The sequence below is a fragment of the Indicator indicator genome, chromosome 26 (genome assembly GCF_027791375.1).
Source record: "Indicator indicator isolate 239-I01 chromosome 26, UM_Iind_1.1, whole genome shotgun sequence".
Lineage (NCBI taxonomy): Eukaryota > Metazoa > Chordata > Aves > Piciformes > Indicatoridae > Indicator > Indicator indicator.
In genome coordinates this window covers 9,626,947-9,651,477 of record NC_072035.1, presented here as the reverse complement: position 1 = coordinate 9,651,477, position 24,531 = coordinate 9,626,947, and the positions used below count along the sequence as shown (strand labels likewise).

Sequence of the window (24,531 nt, the reverse complement as noted above, 5' to 3'; positions counted from 1 at the left end):
TTTTTTTTTTTTTTTTTTTTTTTTTTTTTTTTTTTGCATTCCAGGGATCCAAATGTGAAGTACAGGTGAAAAATGGTGGTATATATGAAGGAGTTTTTAAAACCTACAGTCCTAAGGTAATTGTTTTCATTTTGACTCTTTCTTTATTTAAAAGATCCTAATACTTCAGTAGTAGGATCAATGTTAATTACCGATTAAAATGTGAATATTTATGATGAATATTGTAACTGTTCACGTCTAGCTTTGCACAAGCAGATTAATTTATTTTAAGTGAGCAGACTAATATTGTAAATGTCTGGATTTTTTGCAAGTAGATGAAGTCATGGAGTGGCTTCTTGTGCATTAAGCTAGTGTATTCTTTTTATGTCTCTTACAGTGTGATTTAGTGCTTGATGCTGCTCATCGGAAAACTGCAGAATCCAGTTTGGGGCCAAAACGTGAAGACATTCTAGAGAGTATCTTGTTCAAGTCTTCAGACTTTGTTATGGTGCATTTTAAGGATATGGATACCAATTATGCCAGAAGAGGTATATTTTTTAAAGTTGTCTGTATTTTGAGCCAGAGTTTTTCCAAGTAGATGCTTTAAGATCCAAACACTGAAGTTCACATTTAGACTCTTAATGAATGCAAAACACTCAAATATCCCTTTAAATTCAGTGGAATGAGCAGGTGCTCAGCACCTCCTGAAATGACAAATTTATCAAAAAAAGTAAAAAAATAGATTGGAGAACCTTTGTGAACCATTGTGAGGGTGCACTTGAAGCAGTTTTAGGTATCTGGAAAGTGGTGTTAGAAAACATTTTACAGATTTAGTGGGAGGTTGGGTGGGATTTCTATAAATGTCTTTCTAAATTAGTCTGTTAAATGTTATATGAGACTCCATGAATATACAAATACTTTATAAAAAGGATTATTGTTCAGAGTTGGCGTATATGTAAGGTCTATATTTAGTTAAGTAACTTTTGTCTCTACCATGCATTCATATAAATATTCTAAAAATACTACTGCAAGTGGAGCTAAAAATTCTTAGAAAAATCCACTATTTGTGCTTTTAATTTCTGCTTCACTACTTGTAGATCTGTAGGCGAAGCTCTCCAAAATACAGAACCTAGTGAAGGGTGCAGGCAAGTGATCATAAAATCTTGAAGATGGCTTGAAAGTGTCAGATTAAATGATTTTACAGGCAGTCTTCATACTTAAAATGTCTGACCTTCAAGACCTTAATTATTTTTCTGGAACCTAAGAGGCTCTAAAGACAGACAGCTCCATTTCCTGTGTGGGTATTTTGGGGGGGCAGCAAATCTACAGGGTTTTAATGCCTATGTTCCTGACTTTCTGGGCTAGGGAATAAAAAAAATTCAGCTTTCTGAGCTGTGGAGGCAAGTTGCATGTATGTACGTTCTCAGGTTGATCCATAACTGTCCCTGGGAGCTAAGTGGTTATTGTGACACACATGCTTTAGTCCCATCTAGCAGTGACTTGGAGATGCATAGGGACTGGTGGACATTTAATGAGCTCTTTCTCTTTTCACCTTGTGTTTGTATGTGCATATGTTCTTGCCTGATTAAAGCTGAAGAATGAGAGGCTTGTTGTTTCAAGGAATTTGCTTTTCCCAGAAGATGATGCGTAATGTCAGAGCAAATGCAGCATTGAAATGCAGATAAGTTCCAGGTTCTGGATGGGACTTGGAATTTAAATTGCAGGAGAGCTGTTTTATAATGAGTCTGCTATGAACATCACTTTAATCTAAGTGCAAACTGGGCTCTCCATTACCCACTCTCTATAGATTTGGAGCAGAGGGAAGGAAGAATCTACTACTACTTCTAGGAATAAGTACTCAGTGAAAATTTTGTAGAAGAAAATGACTGTTTCAGGCTGAGCAGTTGCTCAGTTCACTTTTATTAGGTAGAATGTCTTTGAATCTAAATCTCTTCAGTAGCTGGAGAGGAGAGTTGAAATAAAGCTATAGAGACTTGGAGCAAGATAAACTGGAAGGCCACAAAACTCAATAACTCAGAATGGATAAATTAATCTACTTTCCATTTTGTCTCAAAAATGTACTATCTTGAAATGACACTTGAACATGTAAGGCACTCTCTGATCACACATGCACATTAGAGCAAGGAAGGGTTTTCTGCTCCTTGGGAAATACAAATAAGCAAGGATTCAAAAGAATAGGAGTGTATGAATATACTTGCAGGAACTGCTGGCCTCTTTTTTCTTACAAATAAACCCAAATCTTCATGGCACCATGTCAGATAAGCCTGTGTGTTTCACAATAAAACTGAAATCCTAGGTGAGGAGAGGTGGGGCTCCTTGCTGCTTTTTTTTTCTCTAGTGCCCAGAGAAGTTTTGACAGTGTTGCACTTAACCCAGGAGCAAATACCTTTTAATTGCCTAGTCCTCAGTGGCTTTTTGGCTTTCACAGGCAAGTTAGCAGATAATTTGGACATATTTGGTTGGAAAGGCAGTGCTCTCTCACTTCTTTAAAGATGTAGTTAAACACAAGGACACTTCACAAGCACTCTGTTACCATAGAAGAGGCTTACCTAGAGCAGGGTTGTTTGAGGTCTGTGTATGTAGTTTCTCCTACTCCTTAGGAGATTACTAGACTTCTGAGGAGGCTTTAAGGTAAACTTAATTTCTGCAAAAGATATTGTTGGACATTTTAGTGCATCCTGGTTTGCTGGTTCACTAAAAGTGTCTGGAATTCTATGGATTGTTGTTTCTGGCATTTGCTTCTCTGCTGAGCTGGAGGAGTGTGAACAAATGGTGCTCCTGACTATGGGTCTTGATATTCTGTGTTACCCTCAGATTGGAACAGCAGAGATGTTAGCTGCATTGTCTGACAGAGTCAGAAGAGACTGTAAGAGTACTGGAAAAGAGCAGCAGCTGGTGGGGAAAAAGGAAATGAGATGGATTCTCCTTTCAGAAGAGTGGCAAATTAGACCTGTGTCTGAAGGAACCATCTGAAATAGTCTGCCAGGCACCTTTCATTGCTATCATACATGTGCAGCTTTGGAGCAGTGAGCTGATAAGCCATCCTGCAGTGACATCAGTAGTCTGAGAGCAGGGGGAGGCTTGGGGTGGGTGAAACCACCCTGTTTGGAAGTGGCGGTCTTAGATTTGCTTGTGCCAAGCATGACGTTGCACCTTTAGACCCACCAGTGGAGAAAGTGTGGTGCCAGCCCAGATTGTAGAAATGGGAAGGGTTGAGAGTAAAAAAAGGGTAGGTGTGTGTAGATAGGGATATTCTAACAGTTCGTGTTTGAAAAATCAATCTATCTCTGCTTCCTGGGCCTTCCTTGCAGCTCTGTCAGTCTGCGCAGGCATTTGTGCTCTGTAGGTTCCTGTTAGGCTCCAGCATATGGAGTAGAAAGGAGTCACCTGAGGGTCTCTCATTGGAATTAGGGTTTTCTGCAGTACAGTCAGGCTGATGAATGGCACATGCATTGGAAAACTGAGGTGAAATTGCATTATATCCATCAGCCTCCTTTCAGACTATTGTGCCTGCATTTAAAGAGGGCCAGGCACTGTCTGCTGCATGCGGCAGCACAGATCGACTGCTAAATCCCCTCTGATGTGCGAGATGAAATCCTTGGCTGTCCGTTAGCATGAAGTGTCTTTCTGGTTCACCTTCTGAGGCAAAGGTGAAGTACCAGGATCTCCTAGTTGCAAAATTGCTTGGGTTGTATGCTTGAAATAGGGGATATAGTTCTGTGCTCTACAGAGCAAGCTCCTTGCAGTTTTTCCTGTAATACTGAATGTGATCAGTGCTGGTTTGCATGATTCACAGCTGAGTGAGGCTTCAGAGCTGCCTTCTTGGCTTCTCTTTAAGGACAAGACAATTCAACGCCATAACTGCTGTTAAAGTAAAAGGCTTCTACAATGTTTTTATTGTTCTTTTGGTGCCATTACTGCACTCTGAGAAAAATATCACAAATCCAATGAAAAAAGGCAGAGAGAATTGGCTATTTCAGTCTCTTCCTTGAATTAGCACTGCAAGTGGCATCCTTTCAGAGAAAGTGCTGCAAGGGGAATAGCAGTAGGCATATTATGAACAAAAGAAGGAAATGTTGGCTCTGCAAAGCTGGTGGTAACTGGTTTTAGTGTTTCAAATCAGTAGTGAGTAGTTACAAAAGAAATGAGAGTTTACTGTTGAAATCTTTAAGATGAAACCTCAGTTTACTTTGGGCTGTGCTAAACTTGCTCAAAGCTTGCAGCACGATCACCTTGGCACATCATGTCAGTTGGTTTAATAGCATTTGAGCTGCTGAGGTGCACTTAATTACATATTTGTGCTCTTCTCCATTAGTAGCTCAAAATATGTTTGCATAACCAAACGTGTTAAACACCAAAATTAATTAAACCAGGACTCTTAATTGCTCTATTCTGGCAGTTTTTTCTTGAACTCATTTAACAGCACATACTTGAAGAATTTGTCCAAGCTGAGGTTTTCCTCAGTCTGAAGAGTGTCCTGAAAAGGGGATCTTCTCAATGCTGATAAATATCCAAAGGGCAGGGGGCAAGAAGCCAGGGCCAGACTCTTTACAATGGTGCCCAGTGACAGGACAAGGGGCAACAGGCACAAACTGGAACCCAGGAGATTCCACCTGAACACAAGGAGAAAATTCTTTGGTGTGAAGGTGCTGGAGCCCTGGAGCAGGCTGCCCAGAGAGGTTGTGGAATCTCTTTTGGAGAGATTCCAAACCCACCTGGCCAATGTGACCTGGGCAAGCTGCTGTGGGTCACCCAGCTTTAACAGGGGGGGTTGGACTGGATGATCCCCAGAGGTCTCTTCCAACCTCCACCATGCTGGGGTTCTATGATATTTAATTTGCCTTTACCTAATGGGAGTTTCTGTGGCTTAGTATTGTCCTTGGGATTTTTTTCTTCCAGTTTTCAGGCTTTAAAACAAGTGGCAAAGTCTTTGATACTAAACTTCTTTGCTTGGGAAATGTCACATTAAGCAGGTACAGAGGCATGTGGGGCTAATTGAGTGTTATAACTCAAGCTCGTTGTCTGATTGGTTTTCATTTGATCTTTAACTTGGGTTTTACCATATAGAAAAGGAATTTATTAAAAGTTTGGCCATGTCAAGGTGTCATGTGAATTGCTCATTTAACAGCTCAGAGATAGGAGGCCCCAGATAAGGGGAAGGCTGTGCCTGTACAGTCAGTATCTTTTTTGTTACTACTTGTAGCAACAGTTCATGTTTTAGCTCCTACTTTACTATTAAACTTAAGAGCAGTATTTTTGTTTTGGAAAAAAGTGTTTGTAGAATTTGTTGTGTGTGTTTTTTTTTTTTTTTTTAATATATGTTCTCAATTTGTGTTGCTCATTAATTTTGGTAAAACCTTGTTTGACTTGCTGCATTTTTATTCTTGATGTCCCATGTGCCTGCCTGGCTGTTTGTTCCAGGAAAATAGTGATCTGTGCCTTGAGGTACTGTTCTGCTACATTTAAACTTTGCCTGAATGCTCATGAGACCACACTGTCTGACTAGAAGTCTGCCTTTTGTAGCTTGAATTTCTCCTAACTCTGGGTTTTCTTTGAGTTGCAGAGGTTAAACTAACGCTGCAGTCTCAACGTTATGAGAGTTGTGATTTTCATACTGAAGTAAGAGAGAAATGAAGAGCAGAGGAGCTTCCTGTACTGAATAATATACTGGATTCTGCTGGGAAGCTTAGTATTGACTGTACACAGCTTGCTCAGATCTGTAGCATTTCTTAGGTAGTGGAGTTTTTGTTTTGACTTGGGTTTGTTTTTCCCTCAGTTCATCCATATCATTAGAATTTTTAATAGCACTCTGCTGAATGTTTATGTGGCTTTTTAAATAAGAAAATTAGTGGGTTGAGTTGATGAGTCTTGTTAAGCCAGTATTTTATTCACAGTATCCAAAATGGCACAGTTGGGTATGGAGTTTAATACACATTAGGAAACACCCTTCTGAAATACAGATCTCCTCCATGAGATGCTGTCATCAGCCCTCCTAAGTCATATTTATCTAATCTTGGTGGAGTCCCCTCTGCTCCCAGTGAAGTAATGCAGAAGCACATCTCAGTTTCTTAAGTGACATAAGGAGCCTCCAAAGTACATTTGATGTAAAATGTCCAATTTGAGAGGATCAGACTTGAGACACATTGAATTAATGATGCTTGGTCCAGAGGCAGCACTGGGCTGTATGGATTGTGGCAGTGTTGCCTATGGGATGTAGAGTTTCCAAATACAAGTCCTTACTTTGGCCTCACTGTTAAATGTGCTCTTTAGTTACTACTTACCTGTGGGTTGAGGTAGCACTGTGGTGTTAATGTGTAGTTTCAGACATTTAAACATATCTTCTGTTATATTTTAAAAGCTGTTTGTGTGGAAGGAAATGGGGATTCATTTTTGTTCAGGTTGGTCCCTTTGGAAATCTGTAGGTTTTTGGAGGGGGTTTTGTGAAGCAAAAAGGGGAAATACATGGGGGGCTGTTAATAGGTGGGATCATTGCTGAGGTTTTATTATGGAAATGATCTTTACAAGGTGAGATATGTATCATCAGTTTGAATGTCTGAGAAAGGGACTGAAAGAGTTTAGTTTTGCCTGAATTCATCCATATAATGTGGAAAAATCCACCTGTACTTACATCTGATGTCTTCCCATTTTTTTTCTCTTTCATATCTGTTGTAGTTCCTTCAGAAACAGGTAACTTTTTTGGCAGTCACTCTCTCTGTGCATCTTGCCTTTCATAATGCTTTTGTTACCATAATATATAACAGAAACTTAACTACCTTTGCTTGCACATTGCTGGCACTGTAAACCGTGCATGTGTAACTTTGCAGAGTCATTTCCAGTCTCTTGCAGTTAGTTGGTAATTTTTATTCTCACCCTTGGTATTTACCTATGTTCTGAACAGCTGAAAAGGCAACAATTGCAGTTTTGCATCAGCACGTAGGCAATGCAGTGACACAACTTCAACAACAGTTCACAAGTGAGCTCAGAATGTGACTGCTAAAAGGCATCACATTTAGTGATGAGATAAAGTATGTTAACCTCAAGCTGTGTAAGTACTGCCATAGCTTTGGGTGCCACTGTGACATCTCCCTGGGTGAGTGGGGCAGATTTGGCAGTTTCATTCAGCCTGAAACAATGGTGTTCTTCCTTAGGTGTCTGTCTTTCATCTGGCTTTCTTTTCTTACTTTACTGATTCTTTTGTATTTGAAATGAATGTTTAGCTAATAAATGTCTCTTACTTTTCATACACTTGTAACATTTTGTTCCGTATCAGCTTATTAACAGTGCTTAATTGCTTACCCATAGTTCCTTTGGTCTTGAGTGTGAGTTGAACAAGCATTTCAGGAGATAGTGCTGCATGATATTAGGCAGACAGGTAACTTTTGTACCAATAAACCACAAACATGAAGTTCCATGATGGAGACTCTGGAGACATTTATAACCCACCTGGACGTGTTCTTTAGGTGAACCTGTGTTGGCAGGGAAGTTGGACTCAATCTTCAGAGGTCCTTTCCAACCCCTGCCATTCTGTGATACTGTAATGTGCAGAACTTCACTGTGAAACTGGGTAAAACAGGAATAATAACCTCTGTTGACAGCCTGTCTATAAAATATCTTCAGTGATTGTTTAAAAACTGTGACATCAGTGGCCAGCTTCACATGTGAATTTTTTTCATGGTGGCTTTAAAGTTCATTTTTCTTAGGAAGATTTCAGATCTTGCCAGAAGTTAGGCCACATTGTACCGTAGCTGGCACTGCCTCATGGTTTGATCTTGTCTTCTCTAAAGGTGCAATATATTTGCTCCTTATTTTATCAGTAGAATGACAATAGGAAATTCTAAATTGAGAGCTTAGTTATTGTAGGTTTGTTTATTTATATAACAAGGTTATTTTATTGTTTTAAAGTTCCTTCTGTTTAAGTATGGCAGCTCTGAGATATAGTTGCTTACCAAATAGAGCTTGGCTTCCTTGATGAATGGCTTTGTACATTATTTATTTTTACAGCACTCTAATGTTCTGGTGTTAGTCCTCCTTTAAGTCTGTCTTGAATGAAACATGAATAATAAGTAAAAGCTCATTATTGTTATTTTTTTAATATATGTTTTAATAATTTTTATAAACAATAGCAGACCCTTACTGCTTATTTATTTTCCATATGTTGTTGAGTACAAGTAGTAGGGAGTTTCTGAACCTCACTGTGTGACTTGGGTAAGCTGCTGCTTGGAAAAGCTCTTGGAGGAAAGATGACATCTCTGTGCACCAAGCTAACGGATAATGGAGTTACACTGCCAAGGGACTAAAAGCATGTGTGCGTGCATGCTGGTGTGCTGAGGAGCTGTGGAAAGACAAGGAGCTCTGATATTTGAAGGGAAACTTTATTTTACCCATTTAGGGAGTAGGACTGAGTTGCTTTCATGCTTTGTTGATATTTGCATAGTCTGTTAATGTGCAGTTGTGTGGAGTGTTCAAAAAGTATAATACACAAGTTTCTGGAGGAATGGGGATCCGTGAGGAGTTGGGTTTTGTGTTGTTTCCTCCTTCCCTCCCCAAACATACATAGAGTTTGTGTAAAACATTTTGCAATAACCAAAAGTCATTACTATTGTTAGATATATTAGAGGTTAGTTTTTATAGTGCTTTTATAGTTACCCTAAATTTGAAGCAGGGACCTTTCTACTGTAGTCCTATTGAATACAGCAGCTACAGGATAAGGCAAATGATTCAATGTGCCTGTGATTCAGCAGCATTTGCTTGTTCCTCAGGTAAACTACTATGTACATCTTCCTGTGCTTAACTAAATTGATTTCACCCCCGTCTCTCCTCACTCCCTTGTAGATGCTTTTACTGACTCAGCCATCAGTGCTAAAGTAAATGGAGAACACAAGGAGAAGGATCTTGAACCATGGGATGGAGGAGAGACCACCGCTACCGAGGAGCTTGAGGCATTAGAGACAGATGTTGTAAGTATGCTTTTTTATCTTGCAACGTGCCATGCAATAATTACTTAATTTTAATCTTATAATGAACTTTTCACTAAAATTGCTGGCCTGTGTTGTACAGCTCTGTGTTCAGTCTCTGCTAGCAGCTGCCACAGTACTTTTTTAACAATTTGAATACGAATAGCAGGATTTCAGATGCCACTTTTGGCAAATATTGACAAATGGCAGCTGCTGTAGTAAGGGACACATTTGAGTCATGGGCTGACTGAAAGAGGAGCCTTTATTAAGGACTCCAAACTCAGCAATACTCTAAAGTGATTTATGTTTAATCAGAACATTCCTGTCTGACTATCATTGCATTTAGAAGTTATGGCAAAATTGTGCTTAGCAAACATTGTCTGAGCTAAGATGAAGGAAATTGATGAAAGTCTGACCCATGACTTAAAAGTACAGATACAATCTCTGTAGATTATGACTCGTTAGATGATGAGTATGATCTCAGATGATGTTTCTATATCGTAGCAGTCAGCTTTTACTCAACCAGGAGTTCTCTTTGGTAGGTATTCAGACTGCAATATGTTAAAGAAAAGATAATATGAACTGATTAGAAGGGAATCCAGTCCAGTTACTGGGGCATGCATTAGCTCTGTCTGGGTAGAACAGTTATCCTGTCAATTTTAGTGTACATACTGCACAGCTGAGATTTATTAGAATACTTAATACATCAGTGCTGTTATAAAACATTCCAACCATTTATTGTGATTGAGTGTTGTAAGAGCAGTTTTACCAAGGTGGGGAAGTGGTGCAGATCAACAGGGGTCTGCTGCCTGTGGGGTATGTTTTCAGACAACTGCATTGGAAAGGTTTCAGCACTTGCCACAGCCAGGGACACTTCTGATGTTCAGAAGCGTCCATTTGGAAAAGTCACTGGCCAAAAAGGTGTGTGAGGAAAAATTCGTGATGCTGTAGCTAAGTGCTGTCTTTGAATTTGGCAAATATATGTATTTCTTGCTAGCCAGTAATCTTTAGTGCAGAGTGGGTCTGGCAGTTAAAAAAATCCTTATAAAACCAACAGAAAAATACTCAACAAACAAACTGGAAAAAAAAAAGGTGTTTGAAGGTAAAATCTTTGCATCCGATGAGCAAAACTGCCCAAAGGAAATCGTGGCTTTAGTAACTTTGTTGTCTGGAGAGTGAACCCAGGAAAAAAGGGCAAAAAGGTTTAACACATCAGTCCTTAGTTGTAAGGGAATGTTTCCAGTGTCATTTTGAAAAACAAACATCATTTTCTTCTAGTCTAATGGATGGGATCCCAATGACATGTTTCGTTACAATGAAGAAAATTATGGTGTAGTATCAACTTATGACAGCAGTTTATCTTCTTATACGTAAGTTCCGAAATATTTTGTTATTTAGATTTGTGTTTAATGTTCTCCTTGCTTTGACAAACTTGATATTCTGAAGATAATTTTACATACTTTCTAAAGTCGTGGAATCAAGTAACTGAAAAAGCAATGAATGAATAGTGCTTAAGAAACCTTGCCAGTGTTCTGTGAATAGTTAGATGTAGTAATCATGATGTATTCCCTTAAATGGGCACAGTTCATTCCCATTGCAACATTTTCTGAATTTAGGCACGCAATAATGATAATTTCTTACAAAAAAACTTCTAGGAATAGGGTGGAAAATACCAAATTGCTCAACTGTCTTTACAGAGCTGCTAGACCTGTAGTTTGTGTTTAACCTAGCAGAACAGTTTGACTGAATCCTAATTTTATTGAGACAATTGAGCTGGCAGATCATTGCAGTGTTGAAGTGTTCCTCATAACTAAGGTGGGGTGGGGGTTGTGTGCTGTGGCTGACTTGCTTAGCAGACTGGTCCAGCTCTAAACTTTTAGTTACAATATAATAACAATTGGAATACAGGAGTAGTGTAAAACCTCCTCTGGCTGCTTTGGCAACGTGGACCTGTTCCCAATAGTCTGCAGCTATAACGTTAACTTCAACTGCAAAACAAATCCATTCCAGATGTTCAACAGCTATTGTAAAGTGTCCTTAATGTTTTCCCACTCTTTTAACCCCCAAATTGTAAACTCCTTTTGGAAAGTCAAAGAATTGTAGTGAATATTTGAATTTTTTTGTGTGTGGAATTGGAGCACTTATCTATGGGTCTCTGGTTCAACAATTTTGTTTGCACTATTTTGTTAAAATAGCCCTGTGACATGGTGATAATCAAAGTGCCTTAATCGGCTTACATTTGAATCCTGGGGAAGCTGTTCTTTCTGTACTTCACTGCTCTTAAGTACTTTTTGTACTTTTGAACTTCAGTCTTCCCTCTTTCTGCTTTGTAGATATTAATGGAAACAGATTAAAAACATAAAGGTGGCTTTACATTGCCAGAGACCATTTCCTTTGTTTCCAAGTCAAGCAACTTGCTTTGCCCTATCGGTCTGCTAAACTGGGAAGCTCTTTTCCTGATTTTCCAAGTGTGGGATGAGCAGCAGAGGAGCTAAATGCTTATATGTGCAATTGTAGGATTGTAAAGGATTTATGTGTGATTGTTTTCTCTTCCTAGAGCTAAGCCTTAGCAGGCTATAGTTTGTCAAACTGCACAAAGGTACAAGTTTGTGTTCTAGCAAGTGCATTAGTACATTGATCAGCTGCTGTACATGCTTCTCTCATCACCAGGGTTCTGAACAATGTCATCTTGCCCTTTGCTTCAGCATCTTTAACAGCCTTTCCCCTCATAGAAGTTGTAAAATTATTCTTCTGCTTGTCTAGAGTGCCATCGGTGCTACTGCATATACATCCCTTCATTGTTTTAATTCAGTCACTTTAAATAAATTAGGATGTTTTGGGTGGTCTCCTTTCTTGTGCATATAATTAATACCGGGCAAGTGAGGCCCATGACTTCAGGTTTGTATGCGTTGTGTTCTTGCCTGCCTTGAGCTAAAGCTTTACGTTGAAGGGTAAGGTTTTTATTTAATACTCTTGCAGTTAGCATTGATAACACTGGTAGATGCCTTGACTGGCCAAAAACTTGTGATGCAGTAGCTGAGTGCTGGCTTGTAATTTGGCAAAGCCACTTGTTTTCCTAGCTCTGCCACCAACACTTAAGTAATCTTGCATATATTATTTCATACTTGGCTTGTATCTCCACCTACTTTCTTTGTTGTTCTTTTTTATATTATTCAAATGATGTGCAGTAGTGATTATATAATGTCCAGCATAGCACGGTCCAAGCCTCAGCTGGGTTGTTCTGTGTTTTGATGCAGTTTATCCTAAAGTAAGGTTGGATAAAACAACTTAATGGCTTCAAACTGGAAGAAGACAGATTTAGATTAGACGTTAGGAAGAAATTCTTCAATGTGAGGGTAGTGAGGCACTGGAACAGGTTGCCCAGGGAAGCTGGGGAGTCTCCAAGCTTGGAGGCTTTCAGGGCCAGGTTGAATGGGGCCTTGAGCAACCTGGCCTAGTAGGATGTATCTATGCCCATGGCAGAGGGATTGGAACTAGATGATCTTTAAGGCCCCTTCTGACCCAAAGCATTCTATGAGTCTGTGAACTTTTGGAGCTCAATGCTAGAATCTGAAACAAAGCACAAAGCTATTTTACAAAACCTGATACTAAACGAAAATTAAAACAGGTCGAACCCCAGTCTGTGGGTAGACAGAAGGTGGTGCCAAGTGTGATATCCATCTCTGGTTATCTCATTCATTATTTCATTGCTTGCCTATAGAAATCTCACTTGGTGGCTTTCCTAAAGGAGCTACGTGTGCTTTTTGCAGTATGCTCTTACCTACAGTAGATACAGAGAATGAATGGGTTTGAGGTCCTAGGACATAGCTAAATGAGTCATGGGTTTCTGGTGCTGTGCTCTAATGTGTTGCATTCATGTTTTCTGCAGTTATTCATAACAGGAAGAGCTGAAATTCTGTGACTGGAGTTATCAAAGGATTAAGCATGTAACTCTTAATTTCAGTAGGGTTGGGGACTCTGGTGTCTGTGGGGAATGCGTGACTGGCTAAAAACATTCGGATGGGGTCTCTTGACAGTGGGTTTCTGTTGAAACAACAGACTAAAGCTTTTTATTACTAATGTACTCAACCATGGTAAGAGTTGGAGCCTTTGCATAACTTTAGGGACTGGAGATTTTGCAAAACATATGGAAAAGCTCAACACCCTGACCTCAGCTCTCCAGGCAGGTAGAGGACACTGAATTTGCACATAATATCAACCCAGTCCAGGAATATTGACTTACTTAAAAGACAGCAAGTCTACTGGCCTCAAAGCAAGGTTCCTTTTTTGACTCTGCCTTGACTAGGACTAACGCTGTGTAATTTTTGTAGCTCCTTTGTGCTTTTGAATGCATTTCAGAGATTCTTTTCCTTTCCATTGTCTTTTAGGGTGCCATTAGAAAGAGATAATTCAGAAGAGTTTTTAAAACGGGAAGCCAGAGCAACTCAATTAGCAGAGGAAATTGAATCAAGTGCCCAATACAAAGCTCGGGTTGCCTTGGAAAATGATGAAAGAACAGAAGAAGAAAAATACACTGCTGTTCAGAGAAATGCTAATGAACGAGAAGGACATGGTGTGAACACTAGGTACTTGCATATGCTCTGAATAGTATTTTTATTGAAATGATGGAGATATTTTGGTACAGTAGCAATTTATTCATTGAAACTGTGCTTTTTCAGCAGGACTGATTAGGTTAGGAGCTGTGTGTAAATAATCATGTGCTGTTCTTGGCACTAAGGCTGACTTACACACCTCTGCCTGGCCTTGTATTATCTCTGTAGTGAAACAGACTTCCCCCTTCTGGTATGTCACTGTGGTGAATTCATACCAAATTACAGGAAAGAGCAGTGGTTTTGGTATGTCATGGAGAATTTCAGGCATTAGCACTAAAACACTCAGTGTCTCTGGGCTTCTAGAAAGTGGACTGTGTGGTCAGTATCAAAAGCCAATTTATGAGGTGAACGTTAGGTCAACATCTGATAGTATTTACAGTTTTCCTTTTAGTTTGATTTGAGAAAGATAGAAAATAGCAGCAGAGCACTTGATACAGAGTATTTTTCATTGTCACTGATAGAAATTTGCTGTGTTTCAGAGAAAATAAATACATTCCACCTGGACAGAGGAATAGAGATGTCCTGTCCTGGGGAAGTGGAAGACAAAACTCACCAAGAATGGGCCAGTCTGGATCAGGCCCTCCAATTTCAAGGTCTGGATCTCATACTTCAGAATTCAGTCCTAACTCTGGAGCAGATCAAAGAGTAGTTAACGGAGGCAAGTATCTGAAGTCTAAATGAATGTAAATTATCTAATTACGCTCAAACTGTTTATGGTGTGGTCTTAGGATGTGTATTCCATAAGCTAGGTGAACATTCATCATTTAACACAGAGGTTGTGATTTTGATTTGGATTTAACTTACTCTTAATAGAACATGCATTTGATGACTGCATTGTGTGTAGCTTTGCAGAGCAGAAATGTCACTTATTTTCCTTCTCAAAGACCTTTGTCTTAAATGATGATGCAGTGTGTGGTTTTAAAGGTAAAATACTGCTTTATGTAGTACTGCTGCTAAGCTCTGTGGAGGAGCAGCAATGCTGACACCTAGTGAAAGGGAGCCAAGGAAGCATCACTTCCTTTCTGGTGCACCAATCAGTTCTGTTTCCAATGAAAATGAATAAAGCAACTCACTATGTGATGTTGTGGAGGGGGAAAAAGAACATTGTTGGGAAAGGAAGAGAACGATTAGGGGAAAAGAAATGGAAAACCTTCTCTGCAAAGAGCTATTTGGGTATTTTCTGCTGAACACATGGGTGATACTTAAAACAAGCATCATTAGGCACTGTGTGGCAGGAATTGGTGTTTCATAAGTCAGACACCTAAACCAAACGCCATTTTTGAGATGGATTTCAGCAGCAGCAGCCTATTTTTGAGGCATTATAAATTAAAAAGCTATTTTATGAGATTGATGTGAATAAATGAAAAACGTATAGTACTCAAGTGCCTCTATCTGGAGAGGAAGTCTGAGAAACATCTAAAGGTAAGTGAGACTTCCTTTTTTAAACACAGAGTCAGCCCTGTGAAGGATGTACAACTGAGTCTTGCCCAAAGAACGTTAACTTTGACATTTGTTGGTAGTATTTGTGGTTTCTCTCATCCTATTACACTGCTGAATGAACACCATATATCTAAAATATTCAGAGTGGCTTGTGAATTCAGTTTTGGAAGCAACCCTATATCTTAGATTAAAATACAACATCAATACTTTAGATAACTGATAAAAGGCATAAAGATCAGGATCCAGACACTGAACACCGCTGTTTTTTGTAAAGATGCAGTTCCTAGAATTGATATTGCTCATCATTTGGTTTGCAAGTAGCAGTTTGTGTAGTCACTAGTGTGTGTGAACCGCTGTTTGAGAACCTCTGGTAGCTGTTGAAGGACCTTGTCAAGTGATGCATACTGTAGAACATATATATGATAGGCTAACAGATCAAACTTTACTGTCTATTCCTTAGTAGTATTTGTAGATCCTAATTAACCCTTTGGGGAGTTTGTGACATTCCAATGTTAAATTTGACCTGAAGTGGAGGAAATAAACTTGCAGAGACTATTTTATTGGTTGCAAAAACAAACGAATCTATTCCCCAAAGGGTTAAACATGAAAAATCATTTTGTCATATTTTACTTTTTTTTTTCTGTTGACCTTTTTCCCCATAATTTTTCTTTAGTTTTTATACTTTCCTTCATATCATTTGTTCTGTCAGGTGTTCCCTGGCCATCGCCTTGCCCATCTCCTTCCTCTCGCCCACCTTCTCGCTACCAGTCAGGTCCCAACTCTCTTCCACCTCGGGCAGCCACCCCTACACGGCCGCCCTCCAGGCCCCCCTCGCGGCCCTCCAGGCCCCCGTCTCACCCCTCTGCTCATGGTTCTCCAGCTACTGTCTCTACTATGCCTAAACGCATGTCTTCAGAAGGTACAATACCACAATTTGTTCATGTTTTTGTTTGTCTTTGTTTAACTCCTTTGTGAGTTTAATTACAAAATTGTTTTTCCTCTTCATTACTTAACCTATAATTTGTGTTTAACTTTAGTTTATCAGACTATTTCTATTAACCTTTTTATTTGAAGAACTTTACAAAAACAAAATAAAGCTGTGACATTTCCCAAGTTGGTATGAAATAAACTCAGCTTTGTAAACGCTGCTCAGTGTCTTAACTTAACCAACAGCGCCAGGCAGGACCCAATAACCTTAGAGAGCATTTTTAGGGATATAAATTCATATAAAATACCAAAACTTTTAATACAGCTGTTCCACAGAAAGTTTCAAATTAACTGAATAATTGAATTAGCTTTTGTAAAACAACAGTAATAATAGTAATAAAAATCCTGTATGCAGAGAAGTGCATTGAGGATTGGGATAGGATAAACTGCTTCAAAGGTGAATCTATAGAAAAGTTAAGATCTGTTTGCACTGAGGCAGAACAAAAAGCCAACAAATAGCAGTCCATAATACACAGAGAAAGGCGAGCTCAGGAGTCTTTGGTAACTGTATGCACAAGTATCTGAACTAAATTCATTTCTCCTCTGAGGGGTGCAGTAAGGAACACATTTTAACATGTTTATTTTATCTAGGTTCACTTTAAAAACAAGCCTGTACAACACATCCAGCAAGCCTGAAAAAAAATGCAAACTGGTTATACCAAACTCACTGGGAATACAGAGTCTGTGCTGTAGCTGGCTCCACTGGAGTCACGAGAGAAAACAATCATCCCACTAATGGAATCAGTACCAGTGTTCTGCAGCTTGCCTGATAAATGCCCAAGATGGTACATAACCAGAAGGTGGAGGGTAGTGGGCATGTCTGGATGATGTGCTGCTGCCAATTCAGCCATGTTAGCATTTTAATGTGGGAAGATCTTGAGAATCCACGTGCAAGTTCAAGTTATTTTTTAGTGCTTGCAATCAATTTGTCAGGCGTGCAGTGAACTGCTGCTACTGCAATGTTTAATTTCTATTACCAGGATTGCTGGAATGTGTGTATTCTTGATGTATAGCATTTGGATTGAAGTGTGCTTTAGATTGATGGTTAAAATAGAGGCTGACATTTAAAGCTTTATGTAACCAGAGGGGTACTTGATATTTTAGAACTTTATCTGAAACCAGAAAGCCATTATCTGAACTTCTCTCTGTTATTGACCTACATTAAAAACAAACTGTAATCAGCCAGATTGTCTTCTGTTCGTACACAGTTTTTCTCATTGCAGTATCAACATTTGAGTCTGATCTTGTAAAGGAAATGTTTGTTAGGGTGTAGAAACTGTACTGTTGCTTGGACTTGAGCATAACTGTTCTGTGGCAACTGTACAAGCTGTTCAGAATTACTGTGTTCACTTCTGACTTTAGCCTCTGGGCTTTAAACATGCATGACTTGAACCTTGGGATAACAATAACTTGTTTAGTTGCAGTTTTGCTGACTTGTAAATGAATTGTGACCTGCTGCAGGCAATTTAGCCTCAGTACAGAATGCTCTGCTGAAATTCCCCAAGAGCATTGGTCAGCCAGTGGTGACTACTCTGTAAATAAATGTTGGGTATCACTGACCACCTGACAAAAGCACTGGAAATCTGGTTTTTTTTCTGGAATATGTTTGATAGCCTGAAACTGTGCTTATCCAGAGGGAGCTGGGCCACTAAACTTTTCAACTTGTCTTGCAGTAAGCAATATTGGTTACTTGGATTCAAGTATTTTATATCCAGGACCTGTTTTGATTCTGATAAAGCTTCTAAATATCAGTGAACTCAAGCTGTCATAGCAAGGTGATGAGTGTGTTGGTAGTCTGGCTGGACCAATGGCTTGGCTTTTTTAGTCTGGTGGATCCCTGGTTCTGGTCAATGTCAGTGTAAATTGTTGGATGTATTACTGCATTATTGAGAGATATTAGATTAAATCCAGTTTTAAAACAGTATGTTTGGGTACTCTTAGTGATGGACTTTAAGTACTTATTGTGTGGGGTTGTCTTCTTTTTCTCAGGGCCTCCACGGATGTCTCCTAAGGCACAACGGCACCCTCGAGGTCACAGAGTCTCTACTGGTAGGGGTACAATTTCAAGTGGCTTAGAATTTGTATCTCATAATGCACCAGGGGAAGCATCTACTACTGCAGTGGCACGAGGCAGCCCTTCAGGTGGGACGTGGTCATCAGTTGTCAGTGGGGGTAGGTAAAGCTTGGCTTATTGCAGATGGCTTGCCAGGGGTACTTTAGATTGCAAATACTAAGCAGAACACTGCCTTTCTAGACAATCCAGGCTCTGAATAAACACTGGTCTGCTAACTTAGCTTGCTTAGGGGAAGTGGGAGAAGTTCCCAGATAGCTTAGTCAAATGGTGGATGAGTTGGTCCTTCCAGTGCAATGTTGTTCTCACTGCAGACAGGTTAGATGCTGTATGAAGAGAAAGGAAGGAAAAATGTGGGGATTAGCTGTTGAAAGAAGTTATTGAAGGAGACAAGAACAGTTCTATCCACCCCATTGCATCACTGGATTTGTTCAATGAAGGACACCGAATTTGGATAGAGGAAGGCTGATGGTAGAAGATGAAATGATATTTGAGTTAAGTTGGATGTATTTTCTCTTTAAAAATCTTGCAGGCTTTAAGTGGTCATTTTGTGTTTGTCTAAGTGCTGTGGTAGCAGACACAGTGTCTCCTTTTTTCAGTCAGTTAATTTTTATTTTATCTTTTAATATTTGACTTCAAATGTAAAGCTCAGTCGTGTGACACAGGCCCTAGTCTTGAGCTTTTGGAGTTGGGGCCATGTACTAGTGAGTTGTTACCAACTTTCTTGACTGGAAGGGCAAATGAGTGCCAGCTTGAAGTCTTGACACCTCCTAGCAGTGCTAGAATTCTAGAGGAGGGCAGTGGGAATGCATTTTTCAGAAAGTAGGTGTGAATTAGGCCTCCTAGACCTGTTGCCTTGTGGAGATTTAAACCTTTCTGTTCTGACATTATTTGATTCATCCTCCCTCTCCACTCCCCACTTTATGTATTATTAGCATGCAAGCAGCACTGTTAAATGACTGACTTCTTCCTCCTCACTCACTTGAAATTAATATGTGGTATAAAGCAAGTAACTAGCTCCAGTGTGATGAGCAGGAAGTACAACTTATGGTTAAAAGAATGTACAACCTTCCTTGCTTCTTTAACACAGGAGCACAAGTATACACCAAACAATCTTCTTTCAATAGGCTGTGTTGTTTTTTTTCCAGCTGACAAACCTCCAAAAGAGGACCCTGTAAAATGGATGTGTTTTTTTCAACCCTTTAAAAAAATATTTTACATCTGTGTGGAGACCTGACTACCTTTTCTGTTCTACCAGAAACTGTGTTAATGTGAGCTGTTGTAGTTGTACTACTGGGGAACTGGGGAGCATATTGCAGTGGGACTACAGGGCAGTGATGTATACTAGGGAGTAATCTGCAGGAAAATTGCACCACATATCTAAAATGCTGCATTGTAAAGAGCTAGGACATGCACCTGAAAGGTAAACAGGTTTTCAGTTACTATATAATATTCTACTAAGTATTTTAAAGCATGTTTTTAGTCATTTTAAAAGTAAGCAAACTGCTGAGCAGCTGAGGAAACTTGCCCTATAACTGTTTTTTCCTGTTTGTTTCTAGTTCCAAGATTATCCCCCAAAACACACAGGCCTAGGTCTCCAAGGCAGAGCAGCACTCCCACAGGACCAGCTCTGCCTTCTCCTCAGCCTGGTACTATTCCCACTGAATCTGTTGCCATGCCTGTTCCAGCTGCCTCTCCTACACCTGCCAGCCCTGCATCCAACAGAGCTGTCACTCCTTCCAGTGAAGGTGAGTTACCCTCAACAGCTTCCAAATGTTCCTTTTCCCTAACCCCTGACAGAGCTGCTTTTGGGAAGACTTTTGATGCATTTAATTTTCCTGTGTAATGAGTTCCTCTTTTCACATGACACTAGTTTTAAAGATTGGAGAGAGGCTTTTTGATAAGCCTTTATGATTAATTTTTTTCCACCCATTAAGGAGTATGGGCTTAGAGGTGTTTGATTTAATAGATGATTTAGTTTTACAAACTGAATTCATAGGTGTTTTCTAACTTAAAAAAACATAGACTACTGGTTTTTCAGAATATTTTGAGCATAGCAAAAGGAAGAGGGAAAAAAAAATCCCAACATTCAGGAACACAGTCAAGTGTTTAAGAACTCTAAAATCTTTGTAGCATTCATATGAGAAACTTGTACTATTGAAAATAATTTACTCTCAAGTTTATAGTTATTTTTTCAGCCTAGTTAAGGTTCTGTCTGTGATCGAAGGGATTTGTGGCCTGGGACTTTAGGCTTGAAGATGGTAGAGTGGGGAAGGTGGGGAGGATAATCCTCTAGATTCTGACTAAGTTACAGAAGATGTTTAAGATTAGGGTTTTAATTTTGAAAGGTAAACATGATTAAATCTCTCTTCTGTTTCTGTCTTGCCATTTCTGGTCAGTTTGAGTTATGTATAAGAGAGTAACTTAGGCAATTTCTTTTCCAGCTAAAGATACTAGGCTTCAGGACCAGAGGCAAAATTCTGCAGCTGGAAACAAGGAGAATATAAAACCAAGTGAGACTTCTCCTAGTTTTCCTAAGCCTGAAAACAAAGGTTTGTATCCCAAACTTTCATATATCCTTGAGAAATGTAGGAATTCCAAGCACTAAACCTGTTATATTGGCTGCCCTAGTTAGCATTTCAAGGAATATTTGGACTAAGGCAGTTTGTCTTGTGTGTTCTGCAGTGAAAATATGGGCATGCAGTTGTCAAGTGACAGGCCCTGAAATGTTGTCCCTGACTCATTTCATCAACACAGAGTGTGGAGATGCTCATGTAGATGGTGTAATTTCTTTGTGCTTGGGTTTTTGTTCTTTTTCCCTTCTCCTTCTTTTTTGTTCCCTGCTCACAGTGCAGTTTTTTAGCTTTTTGGACTAGTGTTTCTGCTCACAATACTTAGCATTGTGGTCAGCATGGTTTTTTATAATTACGCTTTTTCCTATTGTGCCTTAAACTTGACTGTCTCTGCAGCATTACTTGTTCATTCCATCCTCAAAAGCATCTTTTCATGTCGTTGAACTCAATCAGCATTTCACCTTGAATTGCTGTGTCTTGAAATGCTGGCATGTTGTGTTTTGAGAGTTTTACTGGATGCTGCTTTGTGCTCAGCTGAGTTCTGCAGTCCCTGCACCTCAGGGCTTCTCTCCTGGTGTGATAGATATGTCAGTTATGTAATGCTCTGGTTTCAGAGAGTATTTTTGTGTGCTCATACACAGACTTCATGGAATTGCACTGAATTACAGACTAAAAATGGAACCATATCACAGATTAAATGCTCTCTGTAGATAATTTTTACATCTGTAAACATGACTTTGCAAGTGGAGAAACGTTAAGGGTTGTGTGTAAAGCTTGTATTAGAAATGCTTGGACAGTGTTGGTTTTCTGTTTGGCAGGTGTATCTCCAATTGTTTCAGAACATAGAAAACAGATTGATGATTTAAAGAAGTTTAAGAATGACTTTAGGGTAAGTTTCTCTGGTAACTTAATGGTATCACAGTTCTTGGGTGAATTGGGATTTCTGTGGTGAATTAAATACATTGCATGTGTTAACAGGAAACCAGATCCTTATTATTCGTAGTAATTTATGAAAACATCTGTAAGAATTCATGCTAGGTAATATAAAATCAATGCTGGCTCTTGCTGGTACAATTGCCTAATGCATGTAAATGTGCATATTGACTACACAGAAGATACTACTTGAAGCCTGTTTGATCATTAGGTACAAATAATTCTATCACAGTTATGCTCTATATGGAAGAGCTGTTTCAAAGTTAAATTAAGGGGTTTACTGAGGAAAATTGAAGAATTTATATTACTTATTTCCTGTTTATAATGGTTTATTAAATCAGGTTAGTTGTAAGTGTTAAATCACACAGGGGGATGAGTCCAGAGAGGTCTTAAGCTTTTCTGTTGCTTCCTAATCAACATATAGGTCAGTTGAGTCGCTGAATAGCTTCCTTCACACTGTAGGCTGAAAACATTGTCAACATTCGTAGATTTCTTTTCTAGTAAAAATGGAAATGAATGTTTTAAAAGGTCATTTCCAGATGATTGAGGCCTCTGGGATTGTATTTTACTCTGTGGATGCAATAGCATTAGATTGTCTCTCCCTAGTTGTGTACATCGATTTACTGAATATATTCCTTGTTTGTTTCATTTTTTCAGTTACAGTCGAGTTCCTCTTCAGATGCAGTGGATCAGCTGTTAAACAAAACTCGAGAAGGTGAAAAATCAAGAGATGTAGTTAAAGAAAAGACAGAATCAACCCCTAAAGAATCTATCATAGAAACTGGCAGTAATACTAACTCCAACGGTGGCAGTAGCAAACCTAATAGCCCGAGTATTTCTCCTTCAATAAGTAATAGTTCTGAGCAGAAGAGAGGCCCTGAGGTAACTTCACAAGGTGTACAGACTTCTGGGCCTGGAAGTAAACAAGATAAAGAGGATAAAGAGGAGAAGAAAGACACTTCTGAGTGAGTAGTCCACTTTTTAGAATAAGCACATCTTTTATTAGCATTTAGGCATTTGTATTACGAATGTGTCATGTTTTACTGTCTATGTATTCAGTATAAGTACTCTGTTAGCAGGTCAGGGGATTCTGCTGAAAGTCATCTTGTTGAGTCAGTGGCAGATCTCCATGTAGAGCTCTAGTCCTGTTGATGCATAATTTTGTATCTAAACGCTTATTTAAATGTTTTCCTGGCTCATGTGAGCTGTAGTATCAACAGCAGGAAAACTTTTTAGTGGATAAATACAGTAGAGAGTGGCTTTTTGCATGCCATGTGGTGAATTCTCAAAAATCTGACTCACAGATGGAAATGAGGTATTTCATCTCTTTAACCATTAAAAATTTAGAGTTTTGCAGATGTGGTTATAATAGCACTGAACATCCGTTTTTGTTCTTTATTTTCAGGCAAGTTAGAAAATCAACACTTAATCCTAATGCAAAAGAGTTCAACCCTCGATCTTTTGCTCAAGTAAGTTGTTTCATGCTGTTTAACATGGCCTTTGAGTAGATGTTTGTAAGCAGACCTTTTTCTTGGAGACTAATCAAGCTAACTTTGCCATATGCGTTGCTAAATTCTCTTTGTAGCCGAAACCTTCTACTACACCAACCTCCCCTCGTCCTCAAGCTCAGCCTAGCCCCTCCATGGTGGGTCATCAGCAGCCGACCCCAGTGTACACTCAGCCTGTTTGTTTTGCACCAAATATGATGTACCCGGTTCCAGTGAGTCCAGGCGTGCAGGTAATGTGAAGCTGGTGCTGCAGACTTGGTAATGCACTTCAGATGACTGTCAGCAAGCTGAGGAGACTTGGGAGATGCAAATTGAAACAATGAATTGATACAGCTTGTCTCACTCTTCTAGCTGTGGGCACAGTTACATTGCTGTTAAGTTTTAGCTATCTAAATACTGATTTTTTTTTTTTTTTCCCCATTGGTGTCCCTCAAGCTGAGGTTTTCTGATAATCTCAAAATATGTTAGGGTTTGACCTGCTGGAAAGCAGAAGGACCTGGGAGTCCTGGTGGACAACAAGTTCAGCATAAGCCAGCAATGTGCTCTCGTGACTAAGAGGGCCAGTGGTCTCCTGGAGTGCGTTAAGAAGAGCATGGCCAGCAGGTTGAGGGAGGTTGTTCTTCCCCTCTACTCTGCCCTTGTGAGGCAGCATCTAGGGTATTGTGTCCAGTTCTGGGCTCCCCAGTTCAAGAGAGACAGGGAACTACTGGAGAGAGTCCAGCAGAGGCTAGAAAGTTGCTGAGGGGCCTGGAACATCTCTGAGAAGGAAAGGCTGAGAAACCTGGGACTGTTAAGCCTGAAGAAGAGAAGCCTTAGAGGGGTTCTGTCTTCTCAATGCTCAGCAGTAGTTGAAGGGTGGGAGACAGGAGGATGAGGCTGGGCTCTTTTCAGTGGTGCTCAGCAACAGTACAAGGGCAATGTGCACAAACTAGAACACGAGGAAGTTCCACCTAAACAAGGAGAACTTCGCTGTTAGGGTGCTGGAGCTCTGGAGCAGGCTGCTCAGAGAGGTTGTGCAGTCATCCTCTGGAGAGATTCCAAACCTATCTGGACATTGTGATTCTGGGAGAACTGCTATGGGTGCCCTTGCTTGAGCTGGGAATTGGACTGGATGATCTCCAGAGGTTCCTTCCAACCCCTGCCATGATGGGATTCTGAAATTCCAAGAGCTCTTTTGTTTATTGTTAACCTGTGCAAACATCCTCCCCAGTCTTCCAAGCACAGCCTTACTCTCTTAAGTTTTAAGGAGCTCTTTCTTCAACCTTAGCTTCCTGTTGTGTCCCATAAGTTTCTGGTCATTGTAAGGACCACTAGGATTTCAAGGATACAAAGCTTTGTAGCAAAGCTGTTACAAAGCTGTCTGATTTAGTACATTGCTTAAAGTAGCAGCAGCAGCATTACTTGACTGGTTGCTGCAAACCATATGGTCTTGTTTGTAAAACAGACTTAATC

General features: G+C 39.7%; 1 protein-coding gene across 1 annotated transcript in view; it reads left to right on the top strand.

Moving 5' to 3' along the window:
- ATXN2 (ataxin 2) overlaps nucleotides 1–24,531 on the top strand; it is a 53,525-nt gene that overhangs the window by 9,225 nt on the left and 19,769 nt on the right. The window contains exons 4-17 of the mRNA XM_054392944.1: nucleotides 45–116; nucleotides 377–527; nucleotides 8,833–8,957; nucleotides 10,233–10,324; nucleotides 13,343–13,540; nucleotides 14,047–14,225; nucleotides 15,717–15,926; nucleotides 17,984–18,166; nucleotides 19,625–19,813; nucleotides 20,510–20,617; nucleotides 21,457–21,527; nucleotides 22,229–22,536; nucleotides 22,977–23,040; nucleotides 23,157–23,309. Coding sequence (XP_054248919.1) covers nucleotides 45–116; nucleotides 377–527; nucleotides 8,833–8,957; nucleotides 10,233–10,324; nucleotides 13,343–13,540; nucleotides 14,047–14,225; nucleotides 15,717–15,926; nucleotides 17,984–18,166; nucleotides 19,625–19,813; nucleotides 20,510–20,617; nucleotides 21,457–21,527; nucleotides 22,229–22,536; nucleotides 22,977–23,040; nucleotides 23,157–23,309 — 2,103 coding nt within the window. The remainder of the gene's footprint in view (nucleotides 1–44; nucleotides 117–376; nucleotides 528–8,832; nucleotides 8,958–10,232; nucleotides 10,325–13,342; nucleotides 13,541–14,046; nucleotides 14,226–15,716; nucleotides 15,927–17,983; nucleotides 18,167–19,624; nucleotides 19,814–20,509; nucleotides 20,618–21,456; nucleotides 21,528–22,228; nucleotides 22,537–22,976; nucleotides 23,041–23,156; nucleotides 23,310–24,531) is intronic.